The 20,972-nt window shown below is 44.4% G+C and overlaps 1 protein-coding gene across 8 annotated transcripts in view; it reads right to left on the minus strand.

The window, feature by feature from the left end:
- Positions 1-20,972, minus strand: part of LOC113920281 (dynamin binding protein) — a 100,799-nt gene that overhangs the window by 23,667 nt on the left and 56,160 nt on the right. For 7 of the 8 annotated variants that reach the window (XR_004819635.1, XM_035724111.1, XM_035724106.1 and 4 more), the window contains one exon: positions 372-565. Coding sequence is in view for 7 of the 8 variants with exons in the window: in XM_035724111.1 (XP_035580004.1) it covers positions 372-565 (194 nt within the window). In the remaining variant the exon portion in view is untranslated. Of the gene's footprint in view, positions 1-371; positions 566-19,234; positions 20,534-20,972 lie in introns of those variants that run through there. The other variant, XM_035724112.1, reaches the window with a different exon arrangement.

Raw genomic sequence — 20,972 nt, forward strand, 5'->3', positions numbered from 1 at the left:
TGAATAAACGCTGTACCGTCAGGTGCGAGAGCCACCGAAACAATCATCCCCAGACTTCATTATTAGGCCACTGTCCCAATGCTGTGACCATCCAGACTGCCTATGAGTGTCTTCAGGAGCCACGGAAGCAGGACATGTCCCTGGAGCTATTGCAGCAAGTTTGGCAAGTTAACAGTAGTCTTGAGAAGTGACAGGATGCTGAAAGCCTAAGCTGATGACACGTACATCGGGGCCCTGCAGTTAGGAGCAGCAGCCGTACAGCATTTATTTCAAACCCAGTAACCCTTTGAGGTGGACGCGCCCACACCCTAGCGCTCCAGGCTGGGAGAATCACGTTCACCGTAAAGTGAACTTGCTCTCACAGCTCCCACCTGTGCCTGCTGCAGGGGCACCATGATGTGCTCGATGCACATTTCCAGATCCCGAACGTAGTCTCTTTCCGTCTGGAGGAGCTCTTCTATCACCTTGGCTCTCTTCTCCAGCATCCTCTGCTCTGGGTTTTCAGTGTACACTGACCCAGGAGGGGCCACTGGTGATGAAGACTGGGAGGAGAGCAGCGTCATTTCTAGAAGGGAAGAGAAAACTGGTCGGCGGCTCTGGGTGTGAAAGCAAGCCTCTTCAACAGTTCAGGCTGAAAAGAACACACTCCTTGAGAACCAAAGTCTCGTCACTGTCAACCACCAGGAAATCCGATCATGCGTCAGTTCTAATTACGAACAGATGAAGGGCTGAGAAAGCCGTTTCTGCAAAGAGAACTTCTGTCATCTGTGTGATAACATTTCTCGAACTCGTCCTAAAAAAGAATAGCTGGCCCATTTCAGGAGGACAAATCAGTGTCCACAACCTCTTAGGGAAGAGGCTGAGAGAGGCACTGTTCTTACAAAGAATTGCTTTCACTTAATTAGGTAAAAAACCCAATGCATGAGGTCAGCAGCAGAAATACCAAGCTGGAAGTTAAACACTGATAAAGCAATATTAAAAAGAATATTATGGGGAACATCACAATGCCAACTAAGGAGAAGACGAGAGTTAGATAGGAATTACCGGAGAACTGGGTGACTATAGGGCCTACTGTGTTCCAGTCACTGTGATGGATGATGAACATCCACAATGAAATATACAAAAATTAAAAAAAAAAAGAAATATACAAAAATTATTTAGATTCTCCCTATTGAAACATTAATAAAGACTTGGGCACCTTGTTATTTCAAATGCCCTAGAAGATACAAAGGTACTAGAAAGATGAAGTTCCTTTTTTTAAAGATTCTTATTTATTTATTTGACAGAGAGAGACACAGCGAGAGAGGGAACACAAGCAGGGGGAGTGGGAAAGGAAGAAGCAGGCTTCCCGCCGAGCAGGGAGCCTGAGGTGGGGCTGGATCCCAGGACCCTGAGATCATGACCTGAGCCGAAGGCAGACACTTAATGACTGAGCCACCCAAGCACCTCAAAGATGAAATTCTTTTCAAGGATATTTTCAGTCAAAAGAACCTCTGTAGAACCATACCGTATGATCTAAAAACGAAAACAAATATGTACCTTGTCATTAGCTTTTACAATTACCCATGAGTTAGCTACACATGATGAGATTTATAAAGATGGGATGGCATTTGTTCATTTAAAATAAACATTAAACACTTGAAAAAAATTCCAACAATGAAGCAATCTCTGTTCAGTTTATTTCAAATTCCTTAAGACCCACTTAAAAAAAACTACCATTTTGGTTAAGTAAATATACTAATCTGGGTGTGATCACAAGAATATTTTTAGCAGATCTAAGAAGCAAAAACACACGTTTACACTACTTATGGAAAACTAGGCTTTCACATCAGATTTCAGTCTTCAAAAATCTTCCCCACTGCCCCTTCTCTAAGAACCTAGGAATTCCAATGTTTAAAAAAGAATGCACCCAGATTCTGGTTTCTAAAAACCACTCTCCACTGAAAGAAACCAGAATTCCTTGGAGAAATGGCTAATTCCAAGATTGGAGCAAGGAAGGCATAGGTGAACCAGAAACATCTAATGGCAGAAAAGAAGAAAGTGCCCAACAACATGATGGAGGTATTTCCAAAAGGCATGGAGCCAGCTTCAAGGGGGCTCCCATTGGCCAAATCTGGTACAATTTGAGTATCAAAGTAAATAAGCACAGCAATGGACTATATAATCCATTGACTAAACTAACAATCCATGAATTCATATTGATAACATATTTGCACAGTTTTGAGTTAGTTATTACAAATTACTTATTAATTACAATGAAAAATAGTGACTATATATAGTGGAGAAAGGGAGAATACGATCACCGAGTAAAAAAATTCACATCATCAATAAAGGGCAAACAGACATCATGTCTTTCCACTCGTCGTATCTGGAAACAACCCAGTATCCCTGATGTGGTATCCCAGTCAAAAATGCGTAATCTGAAACAAATCTTGAGGAAACATCAGCACATGCAAACTAAGGATTTGAATTCTTCAACATGTCATGTTATGAAAGATGAAGAGGGGCTCCTGGATGGCTGGCTCCATCTGTGGAGCCTGTGACTCTTGATCTTGGGGTCAGGAGTTTGAGCCCCCCACTGGGTGTACAGTTTACTTAAAAAAAGAAAGAAAGACAAGCTTGGGAGACAGTCCCCAATCAAAGATGACTGAGAAGATGACAAGTAAATGCCATGTGTGAATAGTAACTGAGTCCTGATCTGGGGGAAAAAATTGCTACAAAGGACATTACTAGGGCAATTGGTGAAGTTGTAATATAGACTGTAAGTTAGATAAACGATTAAATCAGTGAAAAATTTCCTAAAATGGCAAATCTATGTGGTCATGTAGGACATTCATGGTTCATACAAAATACAAACGGAAGCTTACGAAAGGACACGATATATGCAACCTACACTCAGTCAGAAAAAAGTGTGTGTGTGTGTGTGTGTGTGTGTGTGTATGTGTGTGCGTGTGTAGAGAGAATGAACACAAAACCCAACAAAATGTTAAACACGGATGGATATGAATAAAGGATATACAGGAGGTTCTTTTACTACTGCAATAATGTGTAAATTTTGTAGTATTCAAAATAAAGTTTAAAAAGACATAATCGGGGGCACCTGGGTGGCTCAGTCATTAAGTGTCTGCCTCCGGCTCAGGTCATGATCCCAGGGGTCTGGGATCGGAGCCCCGCATCAGGCTCCCTGCTCCGCAGGAAGCCTGCTTCTCCCTCTCCCGCTCCCCCTGCTTGTGTTCCCTCTCTCGCTGTGTCTCTGCCAAATGAAGAAATCTTAAAAAAAAAAAAAAAAAAAAATCGGAAAATATCTTTCTTGAACTTCTTTCAGTAGAATGACAAAATTTCAAGCATAACTTTTATTGCACTAGAGTGCTAAATCATAATCCCAAATTAATTGCAGCATATGTAAAATTTATTTTCAATAGCCTTGTTTCAAATTTTCTTTGCAATTTCAAGCAATAGGATCTCACTGCCAAATATGGTTTCATAAGTGGCAAGCTGAGAAGAGAAACTCATTTTTAAAATTTATTATCTTCTTTATTTAGGGATAATTGACATAATATTCGCTTCAGGCATACAACATATAATGATACGTTATTTTTAGAAGACACTCATTTTTAATATAGGACTAAAAAGTTCTGAAAGGGAGAACATTTACTGAATTCCTACCACGGGCAATGCACTTTACATACTTATGTCCCTGAACTTATTTAATATTCATGTCAAAACTCTCAAGTTGTATTATTACTTGATTTAATAGATAACCTGGGTTTTGAGAGGCTGACCAACTTGTCCCAGGTTATGTAGTAAGTAAATGGCAGTTCTGGAATTTTAATCTAAATATATTTCAATCCAAATCCTCTGCACTTAATCCTGTACCATTTTGCCTCCCTAGCCTGGAATCTCAACTAGAAAAGGTCAGGGGTTTATATGCCTCAAATCTTGAAAATTCCCTGGAAACTATTCTATCTCAGGAATCAAAGTTCTATTAATTATAACAGTTGAAAGCTTAAAATACCACCAAGTATTCGTCAATCAAAAGCCAGCAACCTACACTAAGAAACTCGGATTTTTATTTTTATTAAAAGGGAAAAAAGAAATGGTAACAATTCTTTAAAATAACAGCATGATGCTTTTTTTATTTTTTGCAGGTGCATTATAAACTTTTGGACTGCCTTTAAAACAAAACCAAAAACACTTTAGCATGATTTAAAATCCCTGTGGAATGTATCTGCAATTTTGACAAAATTCTACATGTTTCTGAAGATGTAGGTGACCCTCAAGCTCTAGAGACATATTAATTCTCAAGATTACGTCAAACTAGAAATATCTGGCTTGAAATGACTCCAACTGTAAAACCCTTTTTCCATTATTCCAAACATCCTAAGGAAAAAGTCTGATCTAAAATTTCAGTATCTGGGACGACCGAGTGAGAGAAGGTGGCCTCCTCCTTCAGCTAGCTGCAGCGGAGACAGGCTTGGAATCTTGCTCTACCCTGCTCGAGCTGGGGAACCCCGACAAAGGCCACTTGACCTCTGGGCCTCAACATCCTCATCTGTAAAATGAGGGTAACAGTGCCTGCTTTGCCAAGCTGTTGAGAGAATCAACAAGGTAATAACTCGACACAAGTTAGTTCTTTCCCCACCATGGGTCAGAACATGCTGTCTGCCCCAGATTGAGGTAAAATGCACCAAGTAGAAATGCTCTGTCCAGACCCTGGAACATTCCACTTTTCTCTAAGAACAATAAAAGCTGAGGAAGCACATGGAGGAGGCTGAGGCCAGTACCAGCCTACACTGCAGTGTGCAGACCAGCTCCCACCTTCTTGCGGGGATGGCCCTGGAGGAATTTAGGAGCCGGAGCCAAAGCTGATGGCACAAATTTACTCTATTTGATCAGACAATTTGTGCGGGGTTGTTTTTCCCTTTTGTTCCCCCTTCCCGGTCCCAGCACCCCCACAGAGTCCCAATTCCACCCCCTCTCGAGAGACCCCCACCCCGCAGGTTAGTGTGCGTCCCCAGGCTCCTTCCTCGTCGTTGTAAGGAAGGGGTCCAAGGAACCCGCAGCTTCCCGCAACTCCACACGCCACCCTTTGAAAGCAGAGTCACAGAGAAAAGCCACTCACTTCTGGCCTTCCTCTGAAAGCTGGCTCTGGGTTTGGTGGGGAAAATCTCTGACCTGCCGGCAAGGCCCCCAGCGGCTCAGGCTGCCCCACCTGCCGCCGTGGGCTCCGGCGCCTCGGGATGCACCTGCGGTGCCAAAAGGCCACGGCCGGTGGGGGAGGACGTGTGGGTCCCAGGGTAACAGGCGGAGCAGAATCTTCCCAGAGCTCTGGAATGCTCCGCAACCCCCAAATCCTTTGAATAGGGTAGGCATTTCCCCCAGGCTTTCCCACATTTACATATGAATCGCCCGAGTCCCCCAGGCTATCACGGCAGGGCCAGTTCTAAAGGATGGAGCTGGAATCCTCCTGAGGGGAACGACCTGCAGGCTGCAGCCCAGCTTTGCTCAGGCTCAACACCTTCCCCTCTCCTCTCCCTTTCCTGGTCCTCAAACAGTCACAATTTCACTTCAGGAGTTTTTAATCCAAGAGTACTGTTCTCACTTTGCCTAGCCCTACTAAGCTTTGTTTTGGAGGATGCTCTTTTTAGGGGAGGATTCTGAAGGCCCATCCATCTCTCACTTACGAGGCCATGCTGTGAAGTGGGTGGCACTTGTCTGCTTTGCCTGCCCGGGGACCTGGCTTTCTGCGGCACCCCTCCCCCCACGCTGGGGCTTTGCCCAAGGACCCGGACCTCCTACTTTGGGGACCTTACCCTACAGCCATCAGAATGCAGATCTCAGCGGGCTGGGCCCATCGCAGCAAGAACCGCACAGAGGGATTTACAGGGACCGGGAGGCCTGCTCACAGCTCACAAGCACTTACTTACACTTTGAAAGAAACCAAGGAAAGGAAAGTTGCAGAAAAAGAGACCACTTTGAAAAAAACAAATCAAAAACAAACCCAGAAAGAGAGAAAAGGGCAAAGAGAGCAAAAAGAAAAGCTGCCTCAGGACAGGGGCTGGATTTGGGGCAGGAGGTTCTGAAGGTGCTGAGTCAGCACTTCTCAATCTCACAAGAATTAATGTATCACCAGTAACTGAAAATCAAGTGTCATGCTAACTAAGAAACGCCTCTACTGGTGAAGTCTGGGCAATCTCAGAGATGGCAGCCTTGGGTAAAGAGCCCTTCCCGCTGCGGCTGGAGCAGCCCCTCTCTGGCTGTGAGGCCCCCTGTGAGGCCCCCGCTGGAGAGCCACGCTGGGCCTCCCTGGGCCAGCTAGTGCAGCAACTCAGCTTCACATTTTAACAGGTATTCACAGGGCCCTTACTGGGTGTGTCAAGCACTGTTCTAAGCACTTCACAAACATTGGGGTATTTAATCCTCCTAACAACCCCACCATATCCCCGTTCCCATTGTCCGGACAGGAATGACGAGAAACTCAGTTAGCCAGCTCAGTAAGCGCAGGACTGGATTCAAGCCGAGCGGGCTCCGGCCTCCGGGCCCCCAACCAAGAGCTACTCTGCGGTAAAATCCTGCGAGCGCTGACCGGAGCTCTACCTGTGGGGTTTGGTGGCCACCGGGTAGCTAATCATAAGACAGAGTGGCTCTAAAGCACAACTTAACTTCCGTGGAGCTACGGTTCACCCACCATGAAGCCAACAGCTATGTACTTAAGCACATCTGCATATGTCCATGTGATTCTATTTATAAAAACCCACTTGGTAGAATGTCAATAATCCCTCAGAATCAAATCTAGTAGCGTCATACACAGTAAATATTCCACAGTATTCTGGGTAATTTATGGCAGAACACACGTGAAACAAAGGAAAAGGCTTATTTTATCCTGTCTTTTGATGGCTTTCTGACTTACACATTAATCATCTTCCTCAGGGAAGGGGAGAGCTCCCCTTCAAGAAACCTCAGCTCTTTCTTGTCAACCCTGACAGACGGGGCACTCCAAGGGATAGGGCAGCAGGTAAAAACTTGTAATACTGTGTCTACTTTTTTTTTTTTTTTTAAGATTTTATTTATTTAGGAACGCCTGGGTGGCTCAGTCGGTTAAGCGTCTGCCTTCGGCTCAGGTCAGGATCCCAGCGTCCTCAGATCGAGTCCCGCATCGGGCTCCCTGCTCAGTGGCTAGCTGGCTTCTCCCTGCCTGCCGCTCCCCCTGCTTGTGCTCTCTCTCTCCCTCTGACAAATATATAAATAAAAGCTTTTAAAAAAACTGCTTTAAAAAAAATTTTATTTGAGAGGGAGCGAGAGAGAGAGAAAGAGCACGAGCAGGGGGTAAGGGTAGAGGGAGACAGAGAAGCAGGCTCCCCACTGAACAGGGAGCCAGACGCGGGGCTCGATCCCAGGACCCTGGGATCATGACCTGAGCCGAAGGCAGACGCTTAACCAACTGAGCCACTCACGTGTCCCTACTTTTTCTACTTCTTAAAATAAAAAAAGTCAAACCTTGTAACCCAGGAGTCTACTTTTAGGAATTCATTATGCATAAATCATTGGACAAATGAGCAAGATGTATAGGTAGGGATGTTCTCCAATGTGTAAAAAAACTCAGAAACAACCTAAGCAGAAACAGCCAAACTTTCTCCCCAAAGGGACCTGGTTAAATAAATTATGGCATATCTGTATGACAAAATACTATTATAGCCATTGAGATACAGATTTATATTTATTAACATGGAATGCTGTCTATGTGTGGTTAAATGAAAAAAGCATATTACAAAAGAGTTTATGAAAGAATTGCAATTTTGTTAAGGGAAAATACTTTCAGTGCATATATTTGAAAATGAGAAAGTCTCGCCTGTGATGGAAATTCTGATATTTTTTCCTTTCTTTGACTGTATTTTCTAGTATTTCTACAGTGAACATGTAACGCTGATAGAGTTGACAGAGTAAAAAAGTAGAAGAAAGAACATTTGCTATAAAATGAGAATATTCTAATACCAACAGTTCTCAATTACTCTCTTAATCCAGTTCAAATCTTTCTTCACTTTTTAATAATCTGAGGTCTCTTTCCTGGCCCAATCCCTGTAGATTGCTGAAGACGGTGGGTCAGGAAACACAGCTGAAGTAATTTGCCAGTCTCCTAAGAAAAGCAAAACCACCACTGTCTGCTTAGCAATCTCATAGAAAACCCCGAGAGAAAGCTGTCTTTGTAAATTTGCTCATCTTCCCCCCCCAGGCCCAACCGGAGCAGTCAGAAATCCTGGTTTTCCACTTTTCCCATCACTCCAGCCAGGCCACCCAGCCCCCACCACATCTTTACCTTCAGCACCTACAAGACTCCAATTTGGAGAGGTTTGCTCAGTCAAACCCGAGGCGCTGTGGTCCCTGGCTTTTCTGCAGGGCTCACAGCCAGCCAACTTCAGAGAGGAATCAATCCCGTTTAGTTCCTAAATCTAACGGCAACTGAAAAAACTTTCCCTGTGGCTTTTGCTCAGTAACTGCCCGCCTACTTTGGCAAGTAGCCTCTAGTACAATCCCTGCCAGGGGTTTCCACCTCAGGGAAACTCAGCTCAAAACTTCTCATTTGCCCCTTCCTTTTTCCAGGCCCTATCCAGGCCTTCCGGTGAGCCAACGAGTTGAGTCAAGTGCCCCATGGACAAGAGTCTGCAAATCTCCTATACTGCCAGGATGGGAAGTTTAATTCTAGGACCAACTCAAACACCATTTTTGAACACTTACCAAATACACATAACTCCTAGAGGGGTGTGCTGTTGGTGGGACATTACTATTATTATCTAATCCTTAGGCAGCAGAGGTGAAATTATCAAGAGAGCAAAGACAGTTTTCGTAAAATAGTTTACTAGGAATAAATTATCAGTTTATAAGAGGATTTTGATTATAGTCAGCCAACAAAACTATACGAAAAGCTTTATTATCCAAACACACACACATCTAATGTTATATTACCAAGCCTCTTGAGGGAAGTTATTATTGTTCTCATTTTACAAACGAGGAAACAGGGGCACAAAGCAAAGACATTGCTCAAGTGGGGCCGCAGGGCTGATTCAAAACCAGCATCCAGAGCCAGCACTTTCCATGAAGGGTCAAGGCTTGCTCCAGATTACATGTCTTCTCTGTATGCACATGGCCATGTCTGGCATTATATTTCCAATTTTAATAATGACACTACAGTGATGTTTCAAAATTTGCTCATGTCCGTGCCCCTCTGGCTATTTTTCTATCCTACTCTATAAAACTAGACTTTCTTCAGCTCTACGACGTAGTTTACTTTTGTTCCTTCCACTTGTTCTCACAGTATTTTATGTATCCTTATAACTGTGCAACCCCCCCATCAATTCACCTGAATCATAATCCTGTTCAAGTTCTAACTACAAAACTGTACGAATATTTAATAGGGAGCTACCAAGCAGAGTGCTAGGCCATCGGGGAAGTAGAAAAAGTTGAAATGCCCTCAAAAGCTTTCTTTGGTCTCATTGGGAAAGTCATGTCATCTCTCCTGTGTTCAGGAACCACAAACAGAATAGGGTTAAACTGGATGGTCTTTAAAGTTATTTCCATTTGACTTAATGAATCTAGTTGAACAGGCAAAACGTAAATTCATGAAACAAAAGAATAATGTAAAATAGAATCAACTTAAGCATTAAGGGTTTTGTTATATTTATTTGAATGAACCCAATCTATCAAAATAAAGATTCTTTCCAAGTGTGATCTGATATTTGGATGGTAAAATCTCATTAAATTCAGGATATCTGACGTTATATACTAGTATCTTATTTTCTAGCTGAAACTTGGGAAAAAAATAAAACCTCAATACAAGGGAAATATAAATCAGGCTTTCCCTGGGAACCCAGTCATAAGTGCCATGTTGCTTTAAACAAGCTCCAGGCATCCCAGGGTCACTCCATCCCCCTATATCTCCTCTGGCTTCCATTCCTGAGCTATAAGTGAAGCTGCTTCTAAGATCTTGAGAGGGCAGCAGGTGTAGCGAATAAAATATTCAAAAAGGCCTTGGGCTCTAGCCCTGCTTCCCCTCCTTCCTGTGTGATCTCAGACATGTTACATGACCTCTCTGGGCTGTTGTTTCCATGTATATATAACAAAGGGGTTGGGCTTCTTTGGTCACTTCCAAGATCTAAACTGTTACATGCCGTGCTACCCCGTTACTTCACTTACTCCTCTCAGTTTGGAGTAACCACATCACCTGCTAACTAGTCCCACAAGGAGTGGCACTTGGTATGTAAGGCCTCTTTGGACTCACCTAGGCAGTTAGCCACTTTCTTTCTGCGAGCCCTAAGGACCGGCCCTTGCCGCCATTATTGTGGAACCCAGCACAGCGGACTTCCAGTATTTGGTCCCTTCTTCATCCTTGAACATGACAAGCCCAGCTTGTCTCTCTGCCTTTCTGCTCACCTACTGTCCTGTAAGCCCAGCTAGATGAGGGCCTCTCTAGTCCCTGGATTGGTCTTTTCCCTAAACTTCCCTTCTCAAGCAGCAATACAAAGTAACGCCTACTATTTTATCTTTTTTTTTTTTTTTAAACACTCCCAAGTCACATTTATTCTAGGTGTGTGATGCCAGTTCAACCTTTGAAAATCAAACAATGTAACTCACCACATCAACAGGCAAAAGAAGAAAAATCATATGACCAAGTCAACTGACAGGGAAAAAAACACATTTGAAAAAATCCAACATCCATTTATTATGATAAATAGGAAACAGGAAAATAGAAATAGAGTTCAATTATCTCGACTTGGAACAGAATGTGTATTAAAACCCTACTTATCTTTTGGTGTACATATTCTGTGCCCCAAAATAGAGTATTTCATTTGACTACACACATTCACTAAGCACTTATGATATGCCAAGTTATTAGGTTCTGGAAATACTATCTTTACCACTGTCACAAAGCTTAGAGGCTACTGGACTTTTGTGCCTAATGTATACCTAATCCATAGGATTTAGCACAGCAACTGGCACTTAATAAACGGCAACAATTATTGTAACTTAGAGTGCCCTGAGCATTACTCTGCAATAGCTGGGATAAAAGACACTACCCAAAGATTTTTATTTTATTTTATGTATGTATTTTTAAAGATTTTATTTACTTATTTGACAGAGACACAGCGAGAGATGGAACACAAGCAGGGGGAGTGGGAGAGGGAGAAGCAGGCTTCCCGCCGAGCAGGGAGCCCGAAGCGGGGTTTGATCCCAGGACCCTGGGATCATGACCCGAGCCGAAGGCAGATGCTTAACGACTGAGCCACCCAGGCGCCCCCCACAAGGATTTTTAAAAATCATGAACTATCCTAACTTTTATGAAAATTTTAGTTAAAATTTAGGGCCTGTGGCACTGGGGGCAAATCAGGTTTCAATCTTCCTCTAAGCGGGGCAGAGGCTGGAGAGCAAGAAAATCGAATTCCCTATCTCCAAATCACTGAGGAAAGAGCTAGAGGAATTCTACCATATTTTTTGTCTAAGTATTGCTTTGAGGTCAGCACTAAGCAGACGCATCTTCACATTTCAGTAGATGCTAAGATGCACATTTTTTTAAAGATTTTTATTTATTCATTTGAGATAGATAGAGAGAGAGAGAAAGCATGAGCATGGGGAGAAACAGAGGGAGGGGGAGAAGCCGGGGAGCCCGATGTGGGGCTCGATCCCAGTTCCCTGGGATCATGACCTGAGCTGAAGGCAGACGCTTAACCACCTGAGCCACCAAGGTGCCCCCATTTTTTTTCACATTTTAACATCTCTAAAAGATGTGTTTTCCAAGGAATAGCATGTTAAAGTTTAATCAGAAGTCATCTTTTTAATGGTACCTAAACTTATTCAGTGTCTTAGAGGAGATGGTGTTTTAGATTCAACGAAACGCAATATATTCCATCAGTCTCCTCTGAGTTCACGATTAGAAGGGGTTGGCTTCTTGATATGGTGGAACGAGGGCCACTGTGGAGCCATGTGTACAAACGTGTTCCTTCCCACCAGTAATCACGGTGCGTGGGCACCGTCACAGCCTGATGGTCACGTCCAGTGTGGGCACTGCCTGGTTTCTCAGGAAATATCAAATTGGAAAATTCTGGGGCGCCCACTCTGTGGGTGAGTCAAGTTCCTGAGTGCTCACTTTGACATCCCATTTAAGGCCAGGCCTGCCACGGTTGTGCAAGTTAGCGGCTTTGATTCACCCGCCCCCATCCCACTGCGCCCTCTAACTGCCCTCCACAAGAGCACCTCTTCCTGCCCATGCTCAGGGCAGTCAGACTTTCCGTGAGATCTCTTGCTTTTACACAGACCTGCAATCTTCCCAGGCTGATCTTCCTATGTTGCTGATGAAACGTTATACAAAGACAATGTAGGTAATGGCTTGTAGAGAAAACAGACAACCTGGCTTGAGGATACGACTCCCGATTCCAGGGCAAGGTCTCTGGGATGGGTGGGAGTCTGTCAGACTGGATCATTCCAACTTCAGGAGGGCCTTATTTCCTCTCGGGCTTCAGTCACCTCCCACCCTTTGGGGATACAGGGCCCTATATATATGTCCTTCTGCCTCCACATATTTACCCTTTCTTTCTCCTTTACCTCCTCCCTACCCATCTATCTTCCAACAAGCAACAACACCCTGATTTTAAAAAGTAAGCACAGGACAGCTTTGTCCAACTCTGTGCCCCCTCAGCTACAGTCACAAGTCTTTGATTCTTTTCGTGAAAGGTCTTAGAAGAGTGGTCTTCATGCCCTACTTCTATGACCTCATCCCCCACAGAAGTCCTCTGTAAGTAATTCTGAATCATCACTGTTCCAGCAAAATTGTCTTTTCAGTCAACCAAGAACCCCCTCGACAAATCCAATGGCATTATCCTTGATTTCCCTGGGGCACTTCAAAGCATTGGCCATTCTCTCTTACTTTAAATTCTCTGGCTTTCTCCTGACCTCCTCCCAGGATCTCGCCCTATCCCACCTCCTCTTGCTCCCGAACTGTGGCTCGGTTCTCAGACACCTGCTCTTCTCCCCAGTCGCTCCTTGCCTCACAGAAGGCATCTACACAGAGTTTCAGTGATTACATATGAGAGGGTAACTCACCACATGAGGCCTAGCTCATCTTATTCCTCAAGCTCTGGTCCAAACTGCCATCCGGTTTCTAAGATTTCAGTACTCCAGTGATCTCCACACTGTGTTCCTCTTTGTCACCGCAACTATGGACGCTTGCTCAATCAGGAACGCTCCCCCTGCTTCTCTCTGCCTCTATCAACCCCCATTACTCACTCTCTTCAGCTTTAGCTCAAGCTCAAACACCTTCCTAAAGCCTTTTCCTATAATTCAGGTAAGGACTGAGTTTTCCCCCTTCTGACTGTCCATAGCATTCACTGTCTACGGTATACACTTGTGTACTTTGGTACATGATTCAAATTTTTACATTCTACCTCATCAACTGATCGATCTGTAAACTCCCGTGTGTGTGTTGGGGTGGGGGAGGCATCCTTCTCTGGATACGCCCTGATGCTTCGTACAATGCTAAGTACAAGTACTGGCTACTAAATCCCTGTTGAACTGTATTCAAAGGGGATGTGGGATCTTTGTGCTGGTGAAGTGATGGTGGCGGCTCATGTTTACTTAGCATTACTATGTGCCAGGCTCTCCTGCACTATTCTAGGTACCTAGATAGCTATAAACTCATTTCATCCTCATAACACTGTCACGTAAATATATCATCTCGTTTTACTGATAAAGAAACCGTGGCATAGAGAGATCAAATGCTTTACACAAGGTTACACAGGTAGTAGGGCCAAGTGGGGGAAAGGTATCTAACAGTTCCCCTTAAGGGACTTATAAAATTGTCTTTGAATTATTTGTTTATATGCTGTTTTCTGTTCAAAACTGCAAGTTCCTGAAGGCAGGCACAATCCCTACCCATCTCCAATGTCTCAATGAGGACACAACTGGCATTCTGGGCAGGACAATTCTTCATTGTGTAGGACGGATCTACACACTGAAAACATTCAGCGTCTCTGGTCCCTGCCTTCTAAACAAGTAGTCCCCTGCACCCTGCCACTGTGACAGCCAAAGGATACCTCCACCCAGTTCCAAATGCTGGGGTTGGTGGGGCCAGCCACGCCTCAGAAAGCCCGCCACCTCCAGAGCCCGCTACATCCCAAATCGGCACCACTGGCAGTCGCTGTGGCAATGATTCACACCAGCTGACCCCTATCCCGGACTTCACGTCTACCATTGTGGATCACGGATCTGTACCTAATCAATGAATGGTTAGTTCATATGATGAGGACTAACTAAAAAACACAAGCTGAGTCACTTCTACTCACTCTCCCGGGAATCTGAATTAGGGTATCAGGCAGATCAGATAGGAATAGAAGCTGTAATAATGCTCCAAGGCAGTGGTAGGACGGGTCTGGTCATGTGTAATCTAAAGTGAGGAGTAGAAACTATGAGTAAATGGGAAGTGTGGGTCTGCAACAAGAGGAGACCAAGCAGAAGTTCAGGGAAATGCAAAAATGCCAAGAGAAGGACGGTCCCTGAAGAACGGCTGGTCCTGAGGACATCTGGCTCCAGCCCACTGGTATGGGAGCAGGAGCTCCAGCCCTCCTCAGGATCTCCAGGTAATTGAGGTCTAACCAGAATGTAAACAGTGTTTGGAACTCAACACACTTCTGTGAGCTAAAAATAGATGAGTGGCTCCTGCTTATAGTAACATTATGAAATTAGAGGAAGCTGCACAAAGTGCTCTGGGAACAGTCACGCAGGTGAATTAGAGTGGTCCTACCGCTGCTACCTGTATTACTGAGCGTGAAACTCCACTGTCTGTTTTGCTGGCCATTTGTGACTCCGATGGGTACGTCCCCTTGTCTCTAGAGTGGCAGAGGCCTCACGGCACGTGCCACACTCACAGCTTGCCATCAGCATATGAAATCAGCCAGGATGGCGCGCCTGGGTGGCTCAGTCGTTAGGCGTCTGCCTTCAGCTCAGGTCATGATCCCAGGGTCCTGGGATCCAGCCCCGCATCGGGCTCCCTGCTCGGCGGGAAGCCTGCTTCTCCCTCTCCCGCTCCCCCGGCTTCTGTTCCCTCTCTCGCTGTGTCTCTGTCAAATAAATAAAATAAAATCTTAAAAAAAAGGAAATCAGCCAGGATGAAAAGCTAATGTCTTGGATTGACTGGCAGACATTTTATTCCAATAGTTTGAATCCAGACTGTAGCTACAAAGATATCATGTTCACACACTTGGAATGACAAGAAACCTTGCCCCATAGAGTGCTAACCCCTGAACTATGTGTGTAACACTGGCAAAAGTGCCTTCAAGTCTACGCTACTTTTTCTCATCTTGGGAGAAAACAAAACAAGATTTTCCTGGACTCTGTTGGCCCACTGCAATTCTTGTCCAAACTTTAAAGGAATTGCGTCTCTCTTTTCATCACCACTTCTCTCCTAAACTCTTTGTAATGTGCTCTTGGCCTCGGTTGTTCCTCTTCCTCACCCCACCCGCCAAATGCAAGGTCCTTCCTTGGTCCACACCCCCGCCCTTTCTCTGCCACAGCGTGTCACTCGGCTACGCCCTCCTCCATTTGAAGTCCCTCCCCTGGCACCCCTAACACAATACTTTTCTGCTTTTCTGAGTTCACTGGTGTGGAAGGAGCTGATAGCTGTGCTTCGGGCTTCAGCCCTGATGGTCTGGGCATCGGGAGACCTTGATTCAATTCCTGATCTAAGGATTGATTTTGGACATACATTTCAATTTCTCTGAGCTCCATCTCTTTGATTACAAAAACAGTGGGTCAGATTTAAGTGTTTTTCAAACATTTTTTTACTGTGGCCCCCACACTTTATACTGTGACTCAACATACACATAACACATAATATGTGTGTGTGTGTGTGTGAGCGTGTGTGTAAAAGTATGACATATATACTTTTACTACATCAGATGTGCTATGACATTCTCTATTCACTTCTATTTTATTTTTCAAAAATGCTAGTTGTAACCCACCAAACAGACTATAAGACCGAGTCGTGGGTGGTTACCCATTATTTATAAAACACGGGACTTGCTGATGTGTAGTGATATGGAATTCTACTGCAGCCCTCCAACTCTGGACCTCCGAGCCTTGACTCTCGCCTGAATTCCAGTGTCCTCTTCCTCTCTGTAAGAGTCCTCCATTCCGATATCCTAATATCACATAACTTAGTTAACATGGAATTTGAAGCACCAGGTCTTTTCCCCAACATAACCACTTATGTTATTAGCAAGCGTAAAATCTTTGCGCCGACTTTCGGTCTAGCAACGGGAAAGCAGATTACATTGTACCAACTTCCCTACTGAGAACTACTAGCAACTCTGAATAAGGCATTTTTTTTAAAAGTAACTATGTGAAGGCATTGGAAAGCAACCAAAAGCAGGCCAAAACTAGAGGGGATAAGTCTCAAAACAAGGGAAGCAAACTAGGTAAGATCCATATTTACCCAATTCTTATCCCCTGAAGTCAATCCCTAGTCTTCCAGGATGTGGGGGAAATAAAGCAAAAATGGTTAAGTCAACAACTGGCAACTTTCTTGGGCTGAAGAGTCAAAGGCTCACATCTGGGGCGGTGAAGCAGCTAGATATTATGGGAGAAATCCTGGAAAAGAGGGAGCCACAGAGACAGCAGCCCAAAACCTGTGCAGAAATTCCCCTCAAATCCTTGAATTATGTCTGCAGGTGATGAGACTCCAGGAAGCCAGCAGAAAGCAATAACAGCTGGAGGCCCAAGAGCCTGGCAGATATTCACAACTGTCTGGGGCTGAGAAGACACAGCCTGAAATTTGAGTCCCTCCAACTTAGGAGGTTCAATAAACACTCTGATTTTCCACTGAAGCCTCAAAAGAGCCATACCTTAGGAGTAAGGCCTACCTCCCAGGATGAGGGGCCGCACCCTAGGACTAAGGGCAAAACCATAACAGACCTGCCCTAACAACACTGAAGACTGAGGCCGTCATAGGAGAATGACTGATAAGGCAGGTGAGGGAAAGGACACATCCTGATAGAAGGACCTGGTTTCTAGCTCAAGAGACAGACTGGAGCAGCCATTAAACAGTACTTTGTTTCTCAGATGGAGCAGGGGGAGGCAGGAGAGAGTGGGAGAAGAGGGACGGGGTGCTCCCCTCGGATAATCACACCTGCAGACACAGGGTCTGAGGGCAGATGTCCCATGGGGGGTCCATCTGGGTCTCAGGAGAAAGGGGACCTTGCAGCGACAGGCTGGTGGCGCAAATGATAAGGGGGAAGGGAGGTGGGTCACCAAGAGGCAAAGAACTCATAATTTATGAGCACCTACTACGTTCCAGACATGTCATTAAGTGCTTTATTTATGTTCTCTCACCGACACAGGTAGTATTATCTTCACTTTATAAATAAGGAACCCAAAGCTCAGAGAGGTTAGGTAATTCACCCAAAGTTACACGAGCAGTAAATGGTGGGGCTGAGATGTGAACTCAGGGCAGAAGACAGACTCCAACACTTGCTTCTTTCTGGAATTACACGCTGTAACTGTAACATTCGGGAAGGGCAGTGGTATGTGAGTGAGACAGCAGCAGAGAATGGTAGAAAGCAAAAGGGTTTTCAGGCAGACTAAGATTCTGTTACAGGTCAAGGAGGATCCTAGAAGTACAAAAAGGGGTGTCGACTGAGCTAAATACGAATGCACCATCAAAACTTCAGTCCTCAAATATAAAGAGAGAGAGTTATAAAACTGGAAATGACAGAAGGTGGGTCTTAGCTGGTGTTAGAGAGGTCATAGGGCAAATTGCACCACCCCGGAGAGAAGGGCTTGACTCTTGTTAAGTCAAAGTAAACACACTTGGATTACGGGTAGGAGGCTTAATACAATAAGGAACTAACGATAGGAAGCAAAGTTATCTAAGGAACAGACGTGGGGAAAGCGAATAGGAGCAATACGAAACCACCAATATAAGGAATCAAAGAATCACCTGTGTGTGTGTTGTTGTTGTTCTTGTTGTTTTGAGCTGGAAGGACTTCAGAGGTCATTCAATCCCTAACATCTCAGAACAAAAAATGCACCTAGAAAAAAGTGGCTAGCTGTTAAATACCTGGTCTCCCAACTAAAACGAGGTTTGGTTTCATTCTTATCTTTACAAATGCAGGTGGAGAGCCTGATTTATCTGCAACAATGCCCTGGAAATTCTGGTTTAGTCAAGCCTGTGTTGGAAAACCACAGGATAAACCACTGGTAGTTCTGGGATCACAGACCAGGGACTTGAGCCCCCAACAAGAGTGAACCTATTCTGAGACGAGAGACTTTCCACTTAGGAGGAAGGTGTGAGATGGATTTTCTAGATCGTTTACATTTTCTGACTCTAACCCCTATCCTCTGGTCATAACCTATACTCCCCCAAATTGGCCCAAACCAGAAAGTTGGCTTGGCAGGAGAATAGCATATACATAATAAAAATAAAGGTCTAACAGGGAGTCCAGAAATTATAAAACAACAACAGCAACAAAATAAAACATAGTTCATTTCAGAGAACTGGAGCAAACAAACTGGCAAGAAAGAAATAACGTCAAAGAAAGAAAGAACGAACGAAAGAAAGAAACTCTACATTATAAAAGACTCTCAATTAATACTCATGTTACAGATAACTTAGGTAAGGCTAAATGAAGTGAAGTAATTTGAATATGCAAAGCATCATGTGCATGAACAAAGCACCATGAAGAATATAATCTTCTGATTTCCATTCACTTAAGATTCCTGAATGTCAAGACATGAACACTCTATAAAACAAGTTAAAATCTTCTTTTCCCTAATGTCTAAAGAAGTGTAGGGATTGAGAGAAAGAACATGCCAGGAAAACAAATTTTCTCTGGGTGCCTCAATAATGAACTTGCCATCCCCATAAAACAAAACAAAAAATTACAGTACGAATGGAAAGATATTTGGGATTAGAGACACCTGACAAAACTGAGAATGGTAAAGAAAGTTCCCATGAGAACATGGTCTCGTTCTGGAGGCCACAGTTCGTATTTATAGCACTGTACAGGCTCTTGCTCTGTAAAGTGCCTCCCAAAGGGATTAAATCTCTAAGGTTGTTCTCATTCAAGCCACACTTAAATAAGAATTTTGAGGGTCAGTTTCCTTAAGTGCATGAGTGTTCCTAGTACCTGGTATAACCACCCCTTTTATCTATTTTCAGGTTTCATCCTTCTCAAAAGGAAGACTGAGTTCATACCTTGAGTTTTCTTCCTGTTTTGCACAAATTCTGAGCGTCTCAGGCTGCTGGGTGCCGTGCGGCGGAAGCAACTATTCCTTTTCCAAGTCTCCAGACCATTTCTTTTTTTGTCTTCCTCAAAATGCCAAGTATTCTTCCCTAATGAAGGACCCTGAAGAATGCCACAGTGGTCTTCTCCCCGGCCCCCTCCCATCCACTGACTCTGCAGACTATCCAGGAAGATGCCTCCGCTCCCAAGGGCCATGGTTCCTGCTTTGCCAATGCCATTATCCTCCCAGTTCTTCATCTGATGGACAGAATCTGTCCCTCTGTAATTCTGAAATTTATACTCACAGTTGGCAAATAGAGTATCGTAGCCTTTATGTTCTGTATCAAAGTCACTCTGATCCAGGGCATGAGTCTTTGCGTTGGGACAGATTTTACCATTTTCACAAACCTTTCTGTCCCCTTCATAGTATTTGACAAATTCTTTACCTTCATTGACTCCATCCAAATCTGGGAAGTCCACAGACTGACCATTAGTATAATTCCCAGGAATCTGACATAAATTGTTGCGGTTTCTATAATAAAAATTAGCTTCTTTACAATCCTCAAGATTATAATTAAAATTCCTGTGGTCCATGTGCCACTTTTCAGGTTGATCACAACTCCCCACAGAATCATCCAAACCACTGTGGCGAGTACACGATTCAGTTTCTTTAGAGTCCTCGGGATCAAAATTCAGATTCTGACCATCCGTGTGGCCATTCATGTCCCCGTACCCTCCAGCTTTCCAGCCTTCTGAGCTGCCTGTAAGTCGGTTATCCTTACTCCCCGGGCTCGGATTCCCATAATCCACATTTTCTGAGTTCATGTAACCATCACAACCCTGAGCCATACTTCTGTAGTTCATACAGTCCTTTCCACTTTCTTCCTCTTCCTCATGGTCCGAGTAGCTTGGTTCACTCTGCTCAAAAGCCCAGTATCCACAATGCCTTTTTCTGTAGGGCCGATTCTGCCCCAAGGTCCAGTGTCTGGAATCCAAGCCGCCTTCTCTGTAAAGTCGATCCAGCCCAGTAAGGTCCCTCTTCTGTAGACTCCTATGGTCTTCATACTCCCAGCTGGAACCCCAGTGCCCTTTCTTCTCCGTTTCTCTTTCTTCTCTAACTTCTTGGGTCTCACACATGTTCGGTGTATGTAAAGACACACGTTTTACTTCCTTCTCCCATGGGCCTGGGCGGGGCTGAAATGTGGACAGGTGTGGGTTAGCCTAAGGCTGTATCTGTCCTTCTGAAAATGTCTCCCCAAGTGCTCGAGACACTCTTCTTGCTCCTCCAGCTGGAGCCCAGAGAGATGTGGAGTTATTTCAACCTCAGGATCCAATCAGTGAGCTGCTATATCTTTCCCCACAGAGGCCAGAAGATAATTAGTAACTAGTGTTCATGTGATTGGAGTTGGCAGCTTTGTTTGGTGTTTCCCTCAAGCTGGTCAGACTGGCTTGGCTGCTTTCTGAACCGAAGGGAGAAGTATTTTGCTGTTCAAAAGGTTTTGTAGAAAAAGCAGAGCGAGAACAGCCCCCTTTAAAAGCCCAAGGTAAGGTCATGTATCTCCTCTGCCTCTTTAGGTATTTCAGCCATCAACCAGCAGTATAAATAATGTTTTCATGCACAGCTCAACACATGAAACATGTGGACGTGCCCCATCCTCCAAGTTCGGCTTTCTAATCCCTGGACATCTGAAACTCTGTGGAACTCCCTTC

This window comes from Zalophus californianus, chromosome 15 (assembly GCF_009762305.2).
Source record: "Zalophus californianus isolate mZalCal1 chromosome 15, mZalCal1.pri.v2, whole genome shotgun sequence".
Classification (NCBI taxonomy): Eukaryota; Metazoa; Chordata; class Mammalia; order Carnivora; family Otariidae; genus Zalophus; species Zalophus californianus.